Raw genomic sequence first — 17,495 nt, forward strand, 5'->3', positions numbered from 1 at the left:
AGTCACTGACTGCGCAGTTGGCTTTTCAGATAGATGCACTACCCTGTTGTGCCCTCTCCCAAAGCTGCTCTCTTTTCCCAGTGGGAAACCTGCGTGTAATGCTCCATTTAGCAAAGAGCACGCAAATGATGAACAAGCTGGCAAAATCCATCAGGGAAGTTTGACTGCTCAGTTATCCACCTTTGTTTTTGCGCGTTTTACATCCTTCATAAATTACCTTTGTAAGCAGTTTTTAATATGAGTGTTCAAGTAGTACTTCTAGTCAAATAGGGAAAAGATACGTATTTATTGTAGTTTCAATACATTCTGAAACCAGGAAAGGAGCAAATCTGTTAAACAGCATCGAATTAGTCTGTTGTTGTCAACAGAGGCAACAAAATTCAAGTCGCAGGTTTTGATAACAAGTAGAAACACTGTGCTGCTTCTAATGGAATGGACAGTAGTTTTTCTATTATCATGAGGTTTTTATTTTAAAGACCCCCTACCATATGTATGTTAAACAGATCAAACTATAATAAATAGTGGCCAGAAAAGAATGATGAGAAACGCAATGGTATATCCCATTGTACTTCTCTATCTCTATCTGAAGGATTTTGGTAGCAGTCGATGTGAATTGGTAAAATCTAAATGAAACCAAGAACAGCTCCCAACCATTGGGATAGATTTGGCACATACTGAAAGTTTAATTTCCACTCTCATCAGAACAGTCCTATAGAAGTCCCAGCTGAAAGACGTTTTTATGGTGAAAAACTAACGTTTGGTTAATGAATTGTTTTAAGTGGGGATAATTTTTGATATTTACTTTAAAAAAAACTCGCTACATATGGCGTAACATTTGGCTGACACATACATGAGTTAAAAGTACATAGTGACATTAAAGTGGGCTTTATGCTCTTTGTACTCGTAGCTGCGTTGGCCTCCAGAAGTGCTTATCCTGAGCTGTGGTTTGCCTTGGTTTCCCTTGCCGAGGGAATGGGATGAGCGTGTGCGCTCGTGGCGTCCCCTCTCCCAGCCACCGGCCTAAATGGCGCCGCCTTTGCGGCCTAAATGGCGCCAGCGTCGCACACACCGCTTTGCTGGCCTCCTGCCCCGTCCATTCCACAGTCCCCTCGAACCGAGGCGTTGGAGGCGGCTGCAGTCTGTGTGTTAATGAACGTGACCCAGGCTGATCCCCCAACGTGCTGATCTTTGGCTGTGCTACGAGAAACAAATTGCTTCGACCTGGAGGCCTGGTCGCGGTTCAGCGGCTCGCCTAACTACTGCCCTGTGCCCCAGGTACCTGCGTAGCCAGGCGTCAGGCATCTGTTCTGGTGCCTCGTCGGAATAATTCATGAAGAACTAGCGCATCCTCTGGACAAAAAGTAGGAAAGCTGTAAATATCTGATTATGAAATAAAAATGCTTGCTGTCACAGATGGGCTTGAGATCACAGAACCATCGAATCCTTAAGGTTGGAAGGAACCTTTAGGGATCATCTAGTCCAACCCCCCCCCCCCCGCACATGCAGGGTCACCTGGAGCACATGGCATCTGTTTTGACCCCCCCCCTCCCCCCCCCCGCCCCTGGAATCAAAATGTTCTCCTGTAGTTATCCCAGTCCCTAAATAGCACATGTCAGAACTTATGGGGCTGCAAACAATATTGTTGTTGGTCTTTATGGGGATGGCACCAAACAGGCTGCTAACCAAAGAGGCAGGTGTTCAGAAATTAGGATTCTCTCATCCAGGGTCATATTTGAGCTGATTTAGTTTGAGCTTACGTGCCAGAGAGCTATGGCATGCACTCGGACCATATGCTCTGGGCATTTGGAGAACTCAAGTACATGAATCTGGGGAGGCTTGTCTGTGTTAACACTTGCTGTACATGTAGTGACAAATACAGTATCCAGTTTTCTGTTTGACTTTTTTTCTGACTTTGGAGGTATTTTCTTTCATCTTTTCCATCAGCTTTCCCTCTGCTGTACTCTTCATGTTTGGAAAAGTTTCCTATATGGCCTTCCTATCTTGCCATGTATGATTTTGATGAACACGAAGCAAGGAAAAAATTACCCATGAGAAGTTACCTCCTGTGACAGACTTTGACACCACTCTGCTGTTGGATGTGTTCAGTTTTGTCCTTGCTCCTTTCCTTGCCAGCAGTGGTGAGGGAAAGTGAGGTTTCTGCCTCTTACTTTGTTCCATTTGTGCTGCACCTGATGCTTTCTAATCACTAAATCTCAGAAGAAGAGATTATAGCCCACTTCTGGGAACTTTTAGTTAATGCCAAGTGTTTTCTGTAGTCCTTTTTTGGTGATCGATCAGCTAATTGCTCCTCTTTTGAAAAGACTTGCTCTTTGTTTTAAATCCCAGTGAAATATGGTTACTTGGTTCTTCATGCTTTTTTTTGCATTGTATTTGAAGTTGGAGCTTCTGGGCCGTGTCACTTCTCAACTCGTTCAGTAAAATCCCTTCCAACTGGTTTCAGGTGGCTGTTGAGTGTGTGTCCATGAATTTTTTGCCCTTCTTTTATGTTAGGTCGGGCATGGCAGATGAAAGCATATGCCCACCTTGCCCAAAATAATCTCCATCGCCCTTATGCTCTGGTCTCTGCCGTAAATTACCTTGATTAACTTCACTTCTCCAGCTCCCTCAGGATCTCTTACTCCAAACTGAAAGGGAAACAGTGGCATCGAGATGTCCCCGTAATGAACCTAAGTAACCGTGTAATCTTATTATGGAATCTCTCATCTTTGCTTTTCTCTCTCACTGCCTGGTGGACTTGCTCATTGCATCATATCTAAAATTAGATGAAAATCTCCCCGGGATCAAGCTGCCTTTTCCCCATCCCCCTGCTTTGTCCCCTGCTTTGCCTTGGTGTGCAAGGGCCTCCTCTCCAGTACCAGATAGTCTTAGCTTTTATCCACTTAACATTTCCATCCAGTTGATGAAACTGCAGTTAAAAACAAGCTTGGTAGATGAAGTAGGCCTGTATTTAAGTAGCGTACATGGCTATTAGGCATGTGTGTGTTAGGAGCTCATTAAGGACTTAATTTTTTTGCCTTTTCAGGTAATTCCAGATTGTTTTCTTTATTCTTGTGAGCAGCCTTGTGAATGATATGGATCAATATTTTCCTGTAAAACCAAGCTATGTTCTGGTGACTTGTTCCATCTCTTACTCTGCTTAGCTCTACAAGGAGAACTGGAAGCTGCTGCAAGCAAGCCCCTGTGTAATTATCATGTTTCTCTGTAGTTTTCTCCAGGTAATTCATAAGCCAAGTAGGTGTTTGTAGCAGTTGATATAAATCATTTCCAACTTCATGGCATTGGACAAAATTAGGAGCACCTGTTTATTTCTCAGTTGCTTGGAAATACCTTTGCAGATTCCCAGCCTTGAAGCTCCAACAGGTTGTGTACCCATTGGGATGTAGCTGCTACTCCTTTCCACCTTCACTTTTCAGAGTGCTTCCATGTTAAATGTACTTACCCGTGTGTCTTAAGAGCAAGCAGAATTTTTAAGCATCAGCTCCTCCCGATTTGTTATTGTTTGGTAAATGGGCTAAATAGGATTTCAAATATTAAATTTTTTTTTGTTGTTGTTTTTTTTTTCCCCCCCACACGTTCTGATCTGTGCCATTTTTTTTCTCCTCTGAAGGAAAGAGCTAAATGGCTAGAAAGATGGTTAGTACTGTCTAGGGAAACATGAAGCATTTCTTCAGCCATGCTATACTCAAAACTAATATAAAAGAAAAGCATATTGGAAGGAAAAAAAAAGAATAGAGGGAAAGAAAAAAAAACCCCTCAGAGTTGTTGCATAGAAACCAGAAAATCAAATCATAGCGTACTGTAATATCTCAGAATTCATTTCTGAATTCAATTTTATTCATTGATCAATAGATCACGGGAACGGAGCGATTCAATTCTATGTAAATGGCAGGGCTGAGTCGTGCATCAGTGCCTGTGCGGGTGGTTCTGGGCAGCTGCGGCCTGCCCTGACGAGCCGCAGACAAAGCTCAAGTCCACATTTAGTTGTTTGTGGTGGAATCTTTTGTGCCAGCCTTAAATGAATAAAATATCCAAGTTTAATGCTGATTAAAATATCCAAGTTTAATGCTGATTAATAAAATCAAGGGCGGGTGTTTTTGTCCATCTTTTCCAAATACGTGAATGCAAATCCGTGCAGCTGCCCAGCAGCTGGCGAGGTGCCCGCGCAGCGCTCAGCGCGGCTTGCGAGCGCTCGCCCTCGCGCCCAGGCACCGGCGAGTTGCTGCCGCGCGGCCGTGGCAATGCCGCCTCCTTTCCTTTCCCTCTCTTTGCTCTTTTCCTGCGGCTTGTGCTTTTCGCTGCGGTTTCTAGCGACTGGAAGATAGTGGGGGGGTTTGTTCTTGTTTTGTTCTTCCCAAAGGAATTAGTTGTATCAGAATTACTAAATAATACCTTAAAGAATCTGTTATAAAGGTTTGGATCTTATTTGTGAGTTGAAATTCGTCTCTTGACAGCTTAGTAAAAAGTCTGGTATGCCATTGGTAGCATGTTCATTATTGCAGAGCTTCAGGGCTTTCTTTTTTTCTTTTATTTTATATATATATATATATATATATATATAAAATATGTGTGTGTGTATATATATATGCATATACATAATATATAAAATAAAGCAAAAGAAAACAACAATAAAAAAAGACAAAATACCCCTAAATTTTAGAAACTGAATAGCATAATCAATTAAAAAGAGATATAAGGGCAGCTAAGGTAAAAGTTGCAGGAAGGAAAGTAATAGCTTCAGCAGAACTAACCTGAATGTACGAAAGACATGTTAGCTGAATCCTGCTTCTCTAAAGGAGTTTGATGTCAGTAGTAGTTTTTGTGCAGCATTTTTGGTTGTGTTGTAAATAAAACATTCTGTCAGGCTGCCAGGAGTGCCGGAACACTTAATCGTAGCTGTTGGGATTTAGAAAGGTTCTTTCTTGCTCTGCGAGTGGGTTGTTGTTCTTGGGGGTTTTGTTTGTTTGGTCTTTGCTGCTTGTAGGACATGTTACAGTTTATATGTGTGAAATACTCCAGGCTTTGGCTTTTTTTTGCCTGTTTCTGCTGTTTTTCCTACCAGGCAGACTACAAATTCTGGTGGGAGTTTTGCCTCTCATCAGTATTGAATGTATCAGTGTGCGTCTCGCTGGGTGGGAGGGAGGGGAGGAATCGACAGACTTTGGTGCGTTCTTCCCTGGGCTGGGCTAACGCTCGCCCAAGTCCTAATGTATTAGAAAGCCTCGGCAGGGATTTGCTGAGCACTAATGCTGCAATGTGTTAGTCATCCTTCATCCGCTTCTATTTTTGCAGGTTCTGGAGGATGACTGACGTGGGATTCGGCGATGCCACTTAGCGCCGCTGCCCGTGGGGCTTGATACGCGCCCTTCAGACGCCGCCGGCAAAGCCCCGGGAGCGCCGCTCCGCGAGCGGAGCGCGGCGCCGGCCCCTCTGCCTGCAAGGGGAGACCCTGCGCCGGCCTCCTCTGGAGCTCCGTCCTCCTCCCCGCTTCCCAGCGCGTCGCCGTGCGAGGCAGATGGTGTGTCAGAAGCTGCGGGGCGCCTGCCGAGCGCGCGGGGATGGAGTAGCAAAGTGATACTGCAGCCGCCGCCACTGCGTTGCCAGCGTCGCAGCCGAGCTGCCCCTCGCTGCCGCCCTGCCCGGCCGGGGCGTCGGGCGGCCATGGCCGGCCACAGTAACACCCTGCTGCTGCTGCTGCTGCTGCTTGCCCAGAGCAGCTGCCTGGCGCTCAGGAGCCCGCTCGCTGTCCTCAAGAGGTGGGTCGTGGGGCAGCGCGCGCTTTCGGGCCGTGCTTTTGGGCTGCCCTCCCTCCCTCCCGCGCGGTCAAGTGGGAAGGAGATGTCCCTAGTATGTCCCGCTTAAAAACCACCGTGGTGCTGGTGGGGTTTTGCGCCCTTATTCTGAGCAACCCCTTTCTGTGATGCTGAAAGGGCTTCTTTTTGTTGCCTGAAAGACTGGCTGTTGTGTTACCCTCACGTTGCTCTCGGAAGTTAGGAGTTTTCTCTATTAGAATGATTAAACAGTAATTAACAGGAATTTTTGTAGAACCCTCAAGGGTACTTGAGACTTGACACGATCAGTAAATATATGTCCCCTGTCCCTGTTAGCTTGCAATGTAAACCGGTGTGCTTTAATGAGGAAGCATTAGATCACTTAAAATGAGAGAATTCCGGACATTTCTGGGAGTCCCGAATGTAAAGTTGCATAAACAAATATTTTGAAAGTAACACATAGAAGAGAAATAGCCTCTTAACTCCTCCAAAAAAGTGTTATTGTATATGAGGAACACTGTCCATTGTTGTTTAGTGTTATTTGTAAACACATGCTCAAAATGTGCGTTGGACTTGCATCACATCTCATATGTTGTATTCTTCATAGTGATCTGCCTTCCTATATTATGTTCCGTTCAATACAGACCTCCTTAACAATCATGTGAAGTTGTAAAACTTGCTGCTTTACTTTGCTGGCATACAATGAGAAGGCAGAGTTGCTGTTAATGACATAGTGTCTGCAATGAAAAATTTCCCTTTTACACATAATTTGGATTTAATTGGTATTACATGCTACATCAGGTATATGGTCTTAAAAAAAGCTTTGAGTGCTTAGCAATATTTGAAATATTTTTGTCATTTAATTCTTTATCGGCACACACAGACTCTTATTTAGAAGAACTGACAGGTTGCATTGAGTATTTTCTTGCTTTTAAGCCAATGCTGTGTGAGGTAGTCTGCCTGATTATTCATAGGAGCTGCTTCAAAACCTGCTTGGTAGCTAAGGGGTTTTTCCTTGTTCACAAAAGCATGAAGCTCCCAAATCAGTTTTGGAGTCCCTCAGAGTTGTCCACTTTTTTGTTTCAAAGCCCCATCTTTAGAAGCTTATAAAAAAAAAAGTATTTTTGAAATCTTTCCTTCTTTTTAAGGTATAAAGATACTACTAGGTCTCTTTCCAACGAATGCCTTGGAAGCAACAGGCCAATGATTTCACTCGGTCTCTCAGATTTTGCACTGGACATTCGCATGCCTGGGGTCACTCCTAAGCAGGTGAGACAAATGCATTTTTTCTTACTGCTGTTTATTCTTTGTTTTGTAGTTAGGGAAATAACACGCTAACTACAATGCCAGCAAATAAGCAGGATAAAGCAGGGAGACCTTCTCCACTCTGTTTATTTCAGAGATGAGTAGAAGTCAGGAAGGTGCCTCAGATGGAAGAAGAGTCTTTTTACTTGATAAACTTATTGTAGCATGTTGGTTTCATAAGCTGAAATGCTGAAGTTTATTCTGGGGACATAGCAGTGGAATAACAAGATATTAAAATACTAACAAGATATTAAAACACATCAAGTCTCAAATAGTGTCCCAGTATATTCAGTTAAACTGAACATTGCAACAACTCGGGCATGTGGAGAGAGACTAATCATAAAGCTCTCTTTTAAGATAGTAATTATGACCCAGGAACCCTTAAAATATCCTAGGACAACTACTGCAAAACACTTAGAACAGTATATTCTTTCTGATATTAAATGATTTGTCCTCTACTGAGCCAAATGAGTAAGAATGAAGAGAATTGAAATTTTTTTTTGAGGCATGTGTGCTAAAAATCACATGCAGTTCTGAGTTTCTAGTGTCAGTTTTGCAGGTAGTTTCATTAAGTGAGATGAAGCTGACTGGCTTTCTTGCAGGCAGGCCTTGCAGGGAATTATGTCTGTCATTAAAGGACCATGTTTTTCTTTAAAGGGGCTGCAGAGGCTTGAAAAGAACATGATGTTGTGCTGCAGCAGCTGATGACTCATTGTTGCAGATAGCACTTTCCAAAAAAACTGACAGGGAAAGTGAGGTTTTGGTTATTTGGGAGCACCCCTCTGAAACATGCAATTTGGAGCAAGCGGTGTCATTCCAGAGAGTGCCAAGCAGAAATGTATAATTTTTCTAGAAGATCTCTATCTGCATAAAATGTTAAATGGTTTTTGGAAAGAGTAGAGACTATTCTCCATTTATTAAGCTGCATATATGGAATTTATTTTGATTTTACGATCTAAGCTAAGGATTCATTAGATGAAGATTTAAGAATGTGGTAAACTGTGAAGAGTTAGGTTACTTCTTTCCCTCTCGCCTTTCTTGAGAGAAAAATACTGTAGTAGTTAGTAAGAGCAGAAAAAAAACCATAATATTTTCATTTATGTGGACATTTATCCAAAAGTAGTCATGCAGATAGTAAATTTTATGCTTTAATTAAGATTTGGGGGAAGGATGTTGGGAGAGCAAGAGCAGCAGAGCACAATTTAACCAGGTAGGGGAAATCCAGCGTAACTAGCTGTAGGTATTTTAAGTTTTGTTCATGTTTCATGTGCTTTTTTTTGCCCCCTCCACTGCTCTCCTCACAGTGGCACACACTAACTGTGTGGGAAAACTTGTCTCCTTTTAGACAAGTTGAACACTGTTGTATTCAGCAAGAAGTAATGGCAGAGGAGATGCGCTTTATCTCCTTGCTCTCCACAGCAGTAAGTTCCCAACAACTTCATAGATCTTAAGATGACTAGGGTGCCTTTGACAGAAAAACTACGGAGGGGAAGGAATTCTTTACCTTATTCCTCTTTTAAAGGATTTTCAAGGTGTTTTTTTTTTTTTTTTTTGGGTGTAGTGCCTTCTAGTTAGTTATCTTCTTAGTGTAGCTGTTGGCCCCAGTTGAGGACCAAGATGTGGGTTTGGTGAGTGTGGCTTTGCTGTGAGTTCCTGTTGTCCATGCGGGTGGTTGTATAGGAGCCTATATGGGAAAAGGAGGCCTTTGTTCTGGCAGGGTCTGTCTGCAAGTTTGTCTCCCCTTGCGCAAGATGCCAAAATAAATCAGTGAAATGAAGGGGACAGAGGCACTGTAAGTGCTTTATTACGAGCTCTGGGGAGATGTGTCACTATTTTGGTGATGGCCAATTCCAGTTACTGAGTTTCAATCATAACTGTTTATGTAAAGGGGGGTGGGGAAAGGGGTGAAAGGGAGAAGCAAAATCACTGCAGATGTGAATGAATTAAAAACGTAAACAACAAAGTAGTAGCTTTAGAGCAACACCGATATCTTTTATGCTCTCTGTTTTTCACTTGAATTTTGGGGGGGAAGAGGAAATATTGTGTTTCAGATGTGTCATTGTGCTGTAAGTTGATGCAGAGAAGTAGAAGCTTTATTCAGGTCAGCAATTGGTTCATCTGTGGAATGAAGAGTGAAAGATTTTTTGTGATGGGGAAGAACTTTCTTCTAATGTAATGTTCGTCGTGAAAGATGCGGAAGGAATAGTGCAGATGGAAAAGGCTTCAAGAGGACAACTGAGTAGCTGCAGTGCCAAAAAATAGAGCTATATTGATTATTGAGATTCAACTCACTATAAAAGCTAGTGAATCTGCTAAATTAAGATTAAATTTAGTTTCCTGATTGATTAAAAAAAAAAGTCTGCTTGCACATTTAATGTCTGTATATCTTAATTTTCTTTAAAAGATAAATAATTATGCAAGGATGCTGTAAAATATTATGCTAATTTGTAATGCTGTTTTATGCAATTGATGTTGAATATGTAAACAATGTATGTTGTTCAGTCGGGCACAAGTGAATAGAGTGTTTGAGCAGAGAATTCCTGAATTACGCTGCTGGAGGGGACCAATAGGATGATCTAGTCTGAGCTCTTGCATGAAGCTTACCATTGAATTTCACGTAGTATTTTTCATTTGGAGGCCCATTGAGGGTGATCTAACTAGAGGTAATATTTTTAGAAGCAGCGAATCACACAGAATCACTGTTGAGGTTGGAAGGGACCTCTGGAGACCATCCAGTCCAACCCCCTGCTCAAGCAGGGCAGACTTGCTGGCGTTCATTCAAGGACAGTGAGTAGGGCATAGAAGCACAGTTTGTTCGTAGAAAGGGGTCTCCTAGGACTGCTTAGGTCTCTGTAGCCTATGACCAGCAGAGTTCTTGTGACCAGCAGTTGGAAGGGCCATGTAAAACAACGGGTTGCTCTGCAAAGGGTTGAGTCCTTGCTTGTTTAGGCAGGAATAGCTCCAAGGTGGAAGAAGAAAGGCCAGTACTGAAACAACATTGCTGCCGTGCTGAATGCTTCTGTAGCATCATTGCCTTGAGTTTTATTTTCTGAAGTCCTGGATATTCCAGTGTGGCTTAATACCCTTGCACTCCCAGATAATTCTTGTCCGTTGAAAACAGATAGTGAAAATTGACCTCTTTGGTCATCCTCATCTGTGTGTGTTCCTGCAAAACGACAGTGAAGCTGTGGCCCTACCAGTGAGGGAGTGCATGAGTACACCCTGACGAGAATTCATGTTGTTGTTTTAGAAGGATTACTGTAGGGATCGTTGTATTCTCTTAATTTCTAGGCATCCAGCTAACCTACAGCTTAAACTGTCCAAAGCGTAAGCCTGGTCCACGGAGGAGATGCAAGTACATGTTTAAATAGTAGGAAAAGGAGCAGGGGGGAAGAAGGCAAAACAGTGATTTTGTATGATCTGCCTGGGGAACACATTGGAGTGGGGGTGGTGCTGTAATTCCTAGTGCAATGATTTGAACAGGACCAGAGCTGATGTCCATCCTTGTACCTTTAGATTAGCTGTGTACGCTTGCATGAAGAGATGTGTTTGAAAAGCTAGGCTACAGAATCTGTTTAAAATCACATAAAATTTGGTTCATAAATATTGCATGTTCTCTAGGCTGTGGGAAAGGTTACCATGATGATTGTTTTTTTCCCAGGGACCCCTAGAGTTAATAAGTGTGTGAAAAATCTGTGCAATATATTGGGAGTTCAGGCATGGCAGGGGCTGCGGTGCCTCGCGCGGCCTCCCTTAAGTAATCCAAGTAGCTTCCAGTTCATAGGATCCGGTGACCTCTCCGGGCTCGGGTTTTCCTGTTTTTGCGTTACCTTCTGCGGCCGCAAACCCTCCGCAGGGGGATGGATGAGAAGAGCCCCGCGCGGCTCGAGGAGAGCGCTCGGGCTCGGAGAATGTCCCCCCCTGCACGGAGGCGCTTCCCAGCTCGAGGCAGCAGGGCCCTGTGGGTGCCCAGGAGCCCGGGCAGCGCCGTGGAGCCGGGGTCACTGAGCTGCGCGTTCCGGCAGTGCAGGCCTGAGCATCGCCCCAGTGCCTTTGGAAACACACCGGCTTGGCATTCCGCACTGCCCTCATAAGAGCCACCAAAGTATCCAGAGCGCTGGAGTTTTGTTTGTTTTCTTGATAGCTCCAGTTGCAACACAGGAAAAATGCAGCTAACTATATAGCACAAAGAGTGATTTCAGGAGGCTGTGCAGCTGGAGCACGTCTAGGAGCTGTGGAGAAGAGAACCAGCCTTCCATTCTGAGGAATAGCTTCTGTAATCTTTAGTAAGATAGTTTTAAGAAAATTACGTCTCTTGGCACTGGTCTAATAATACACTGGCATGGTTTATTTAAAAATGAAGTGTTAGGAGCTTTCTTTCCCACAAGGGATTTGATCAGCTCAGTTTGACAACATGTTTATTCTGCCGGCTTTGCAAACCGGTAACAGTTTTGCAGTTGTGAATATCAGCTTCCTAATCAACAAATACAAGATAATGTTGAAAAAAGAATAGAAAGCAGTTAATGCTGCAGCTCGAGCTATTTTGTTCATTTAAAAATAATTACTTTTATGTGATTGAGGCTGGACAAACTACTTTCACTTGAACTCTCTTTGCCCAGCCAGCTTGGTACAGTATTGATTCTGTTCTTAACTGAGCACTTGTAACTTCTGAAGTGTTGCAGAACAGGCAAAAGGTGATAAAATGTGCTATTTGGTGGGATTCTTTTAATATGAAAAGGGTATGAATGTGTGGAGGGGTTCTTGTCTAATGGATTTTGCAAGGCTCCTTTGTAAACTACTTTTGAACTACCTGTAGTTCAATACTGATTAGAATATCTATAGATTTCATTCTTTAGTTCAGACTAAAGTTTATAATAAAGATTATTATAATCAAGTTTATAATAAAGATTTTGCTACACCTATTATGAAAATCTACAGGTAAAGTTGCTTTGTATAAAGCCTATAAAAATATAGGTATGTTTTATATAATTTTTCTTAAACAGGGAGGACACTTGATCTGACAAACATGCATAAAATATTGTCGCTTCTTTCTTTCCGTTCCCTACCGAAGATGTAGTTGTACACACTGGAGCATTTTTCTCTCATTTCTTAAATACTTACCCAGTAGTAATTTCATTTGAAGGCTGATCAAGCATGTGCCCCTATGCTCACAGTATGATGAGGCGGAGATAAAGGGGCAGAATTATTGTTGATTCCAGGGTGAATGCCTCCCCTAATGCTTCTAATGTCCATGTTCATTGAAGGTTTGAAGTCTGGTGCAACGCTTTGACAATTTGAGATCAGCCATGAGAATCTGTTTTGCTGGACCTAGAAGCTGCTTATTCATTTGTTTACCTCATCTCACTAGCTAGGTAGTGCTTGGCTCTACCTCAGACGCAAAATTGAAAAGACTTGACTGTGCCAGGAGAAGTTTTCATATCACCAGTAGTAAAGGGCTTCAGAATAATCACATTGATTGGCTGCCTTACCCATTTGGCCCAGCATTTTTTTTCCGACTACGCCTAATAGCAGATATTTATGGGAAGAGTCTAAGGAGTCAGATGAGAGGGCAGGCATTGCAGTAGCTAAAATATGCTGTCCTGCTTCCAGGAATAAAGGAAAGTTAGTGGCTTGATCATGTTAATTATGTTTCATAGATCTTGGAGTCTCTTGGGATCGTGAGTCTGTCAAGTTGCTTTTGTAACCCATCTATAAGCTTGACTTTCTTTTCTTTCCTCTTCAGATATGCTTCTTGGCTTTCTAGAAATTATTGGAAACATTTTTTTCAAGGGATTTAGATTAATTTTATGGGGTTATATCCTTGTTGATCTGATCTTGAAAAATACATGTGGGTAGAGAGAAATAGGAGAAAGAGGGAGCTTGCTGGGAAATAATATAGGATCTGCTGGAGCAGTAGGAAGAAAGGGGTGAAGTACAGGGAAAGGTGAGGACTGCTGCGCGACAGGCCGGCGGTGTCTGCCTGTGCTGGGCAGCTGTAGGCCTGTCCCCTCAAAGAAGGGCTGCCCAGGAGTTCCACGGAATGAGGTGAAGGGGCTTCTGGTTTTTGGAGAGCAGGCTCAAGACTAACTAATAGAAGGCAGTATAGGTGGTAGAGAAGAATAACCAAACAACCTGGCCTGACGGGGAGTAAATAACTTGGAATGCTTCATTTCCTTTCCAGAGCAGCAGGTATAACGAACTTCTTTTTTTTTTTTTTCCACTCTCTTAAATTAAAAGAAATTTAAAGAAAAAGAAAGTTCTTAAATCTGAACCTTCCTAAACACATGGCAGGTTATTTAAGAATACTTCTCTAAGCATTTTGCGATCAAAGAGGGAGGACAAAACATGAAAGAAAAGTTTACCTGAGACTGTTACTACTTGTCAGCATATTAGAGCACTCAAGGATGCATGGTTCAGCTTCTGTACCAACTAAGATGAATGAATGGCAAGATGCCTGCTTTAATACACCTGCAGTGATACCTGCTTTAACACACCTGCAATTTCCTATTAACTACTTGTTATTACAAAGTGAAAGAAGAAAATAGGAGTCGATCTCGGCTCTTATAGTCAGGGCTGATGGTATGAAACAAGTAGCAGAATCTCATCCCATAGTGCCTGTGTTAAATTCTTAGACTTTATTCTTACTAATGTAGTTCTTATTTGGTAGAAATAAGTACTTGTCAAAAATAGATCTACTTTTTGTTTGTTGTCTAGACTGCTTTCATTACTAAACTCAATTGGTGGTTAAATACAGGACATCTAAAATTTTATTACAACCCCACTGCTAAGCATTTCTGCTGTTGACTTCCGAAGTTTGGGTTTAGAATCCTAAATGAAGTTTACACAAACAAGCGGATAAAAGAAAACCCTAGTTCTGAACCTAGATAATAGAACAGGTAGATTTTTTTTTCTCTCATACAGAAAAGTTAGACTATTTCCTTTTGCTTTCCTCTGAAAGCTTTCGTATGCTCAACTTGGCTTCTGTAAGTGCATATATCCAGGGTACACAAAACCATTCACATCAATTGTGTCTATGACCTGTGTTCATCTTTCCCATTTCCTAGTAAAGAAACACAAAGAACAGCTTCTTATCTGTGTACATCGCTGCTCTGTGTAATCGCACACCGTTATCTCCTGTGTCCCTGTCCTTCCCCCTCACTTGCATCTCATTGTTTATTTACAGCCTCCTGTTTTAAATTAGGCTTGAAGGTTTGTGGGGTTTGTTGGTGGTGGTTTTTTGTTTTTTGTTTTTGTAGTGAGAACTTGTTCTGTTTTGCACAAACCTTGTGGAAGTCCTGTCACATTTGGAGTCCATGGATATTCATGGATCAGGAAGTACTGATCATCTTGTCTTTCAAAACTTTGAAGTTGGAGGGGAAAAAAAATAGAATAGTTTATAGTGAAGCTGTTATCCTAAAAGCCACATTACTGACGAAATGGAGTACTGTGAATAAAAGCACAAAGTGACAATGAATTAATTTACTTTAGTAGAAATTCCTATATTGTACTTCATCTTTGGCCAAGAGTTCAGGTAAATGGCTGATGGTGTCCAGGTACTTCTGATGGTGTCCCAGGTACTTCTGTAGGAGCTTCTCCTACTTATCTCCTGCATTGTTGAAGACAAGGCTGACTTGGCTGCTGATTTTCAGGTAGTCCACAGACATGCACAAGCTGTAGCTGTGTTGTACAAGCAGGTTACTGATTGTTTTTTTTGGTGGACAAAGACCACAGCATCGTAATAGCCTGCCTTAGGAGGCTCTCCAGTTAGGGGTTTGCTGCTTTCAAGGATTTCAGGGGTTGTTTAGCCGCTGCCATGGCTAAACACTCAGTTCAGTGTTCAGTGCTAAGCTACACACTTCATAAGGGTGGAATCTTCATACTGGTTTATTTGGTACTGCCATAGTCATCATCAGAAATGTGCAGATTATTGATGCTTCTGTTCAGTCTAAGCATGCCTGATTTTTAAGGTAACTTGTGTTCTTTTGTGTCTCTTCATAGTCCGATACCTACCTCTGCATGTCAGTACCCCTCCTGGTGGACGATGAAGCCTATGTAGGTGAGTGTTGATTGACTGCATACACCTAAGTAAGCCGTTGAAGAGTGAGATAAAAGGTGTTTTATTTATTTATTATGACCATTATCAACTCTAGTCTTGGCTGTCAGAGTTTCTAAAATGCATTCATCATGACTAATGCAGAAACAAGCTGGAAAGAGCTACTTAGAGTCGAGATAACAAACTGTGTCTGGAGAGATTCATGAGGAGGAGTAGTTAGGGAGCTGCATGCAGATGCCGCGGGCAGCCGGGGCCAAGCAGCCCCATTTGTAACGTATTGGCTTTCTGTCTCGGGCCGGGTGCCTCATTCCTCTCTGCTCAGCACACTGTTTATTTACCTGCTGGTAGGGGCTGCAAATCCCTCACACTTGCAGGCAATAGTGAATGCAGTAAGATTGGGCCTCTTTGCGGGGGGGGGAGAGCCCTTGTAGTCTATTATGAGATGATAGTTTGATAGTTTCACATGAATATCCTTGCATAAACTGCTATTTTAACTCAAAGCAGTGCTGGGGTGGGGTTTTTTTTGTCATTTGTAGGATGATTACTAAGAAAAGGAGGAAGAAAAGGTAAAATTTGAGACTTTCTCTCAGATTTAGTAGAGTCGGTCCCTGACTGCAAAATGAAATTTTGACCATGAGGTTAGCTCTGGGAGGAAAGATTAGCATATAGAGGATTGCATGTTCAGTCTCTGGTCATCTATGGCTGCTATGCAGTGGTCACAGCAAGCTCTTCTGCTTTTTTTTTTCTGTTTTTACATGATTGATAAAACGGTGTGCCAACCTGCTGTTTAAGCACTTTATATTTAGTGCTTCATTGAGTAGCAAAAGTCCGCAGCTCGAATCTTTTTTGGCATATTGCACATGTTCGGGAATATGTTGTTTACTGATACTAAATCCACAGGAAATTCTTTGAGGGTTATATATATCTAAAGCAACTCACTAAAGAGTTTTCTTTTAAAAAATTTTTTTTTAAGTGAAATTTGTGTAAAATCTGAATGTGGCTCTCATAAGGCAACCCATTTATATTTCTGCAGACAAACTTGTATTTTTTAGATGCTTGTATTATTTAGATGCTTCTTTTTCAGACTTTTATCACATTTAGTTACTGTTCCATTGATCACTGTGCTTGAGCACATGTGACACAAAATAATACAGGGTCTGTATGAAGAAACTCTTCCAGTTGTCGGGGTTTTGGGAAGAGCAAGAACTCAATTAGCAAATAATTAAAAAAAATCCTCTTCTGTGAACATAGTTTTCCCATAACAGCATTACTTAAATTTGTATTTGTGTGTCCTAAAACAAGAACAAATAAAATCGTGCTTTTTAAGGGATGTTGTCCAGGAAAGCATGCAAGTATGTGGTTAACATTTAGCATGTGGTCAACTCCATTGGATTTATGAGAAGTCACTGGAAAGTGATTACGGTAGAAAATGATTTATCAGATTGGAGTCTCCGCAATCAACAGAAATTGTGTAGAAACTGCCTAGAAAGCTGGGCACAGACATCTTCAATCTGGAGCACATAAAAATGCAGAATGACCTGTCACAGAAATAGATGAATAGCAAATTAAAACTTCTCAGGAAGGAGAATATAGCGAAAGGTTTTTACAAGAAGTATTATCTAAAAAAATGAGATGCCTAATGGCATTTTTATTTAACTGTTTCTTAATATCTTTAAGCAGTGTGGAACTAATTATCAGCTTACTTGCAGGTATGCGTTCTGTGCTGCTTAAATAAGCATAAAAGATTGATATACACAGAATGAAATCGCTCTTTTAAAAATGGTGGCTTCTGGTTTTTTTATCTGGTTGGAGCAGATTCTGCATTCACTGCATTTCGGATTAAGCACTGAAAAATGCAAGGGAAATACAAATAGCCAATGTTATCTAACTAGGTAAGGTGTGACAGAGGGGTCTTTAACTTGTTTTTTGTTTGGAAAACTGCTATGGGAGCATTAGCTTTCACAGATTGCTGTTCTGTTTGATGATAAAAGCTTCTGAAGGTGCCAGCAGGAGCTTCTGCCACGCTGGCTTGCTTTTCCCTCTCTGCTGAGAAGGCAATATAGGATCTAAAGAGCTTGCAGCATAACCAGGTAGGAATGCCCAGGATGCAAACAGAGTAAACCTGGGAGGAGAAAGAGAAACACAGAGGGGTGAATTACCTGAGAGTAGGTGGCAGTTCCCTGGTAATACTCATTTCTGTTATCCTTTATTTCCCCCGCTTTTGTTGCATGTTGATGGAATTTAAACACTTTGGAAGAGGAGACGGTGCTGTAACATGGCATGTGACCAGTAGTGCGTCCATTAATGACCGGAAAGCATTGTCCATAGCTCTCTCTTTATGGAATTTC

General features: G+C 42.0%; 1 protein-coding gene across 3 annotated transcripts in view; it reads left to right on the forward strand.

The window, feature by feature from the left end:
• Positions 1-5,655: 5,655 nt before the first annotated feature.
• The window catches only part of PAM (peptidylglycine alpha-amidating monooxygenase), a 69,818-nt gene continuing 57,978 nt past the window's right edge, over positions 5,656-17,495 (forward strand). For all 3 annotated transcript variants that reach the window (XM_026044065.1, XM_026044066.1, XM_026044067.1), the window contains exons 1-3: positions 5,656-5,774; positions 6,938-7,058; positions 15,093-15,150. In XM_026044065.1, coding sequence (XP_025899850.1) covers positions 5,680-5,774; positions 6,938-7,058; positions 15,093-15,150 — 274 coding nt within the window. In that variant the 5' untranslated portion in view covers positions 5,656-5,679. The remainder of the gene's footprint in view (positions 5,775-6,937; positions 7,059-15,092; positions 15,151-17,495) is intronic.

The sequence above is a fragment of the Nothoprocta perdicaria genome, unplaced genomic scaffold (assembly GCF_003342845.1).
Source record: "Nothoprocta perdicaria isolate Ctin4 unplaced genomic scaffold, notPer1 scaffold_35, whole genome shotgun sequence".
NCBI classification, from domain to species: domain Eukaryota; kingdom Metazoa; phylum Chordata; class Aves; order Tinamiformes; family Tinamidae; genus Nothoprocta; species Nothoprocta perdicaria.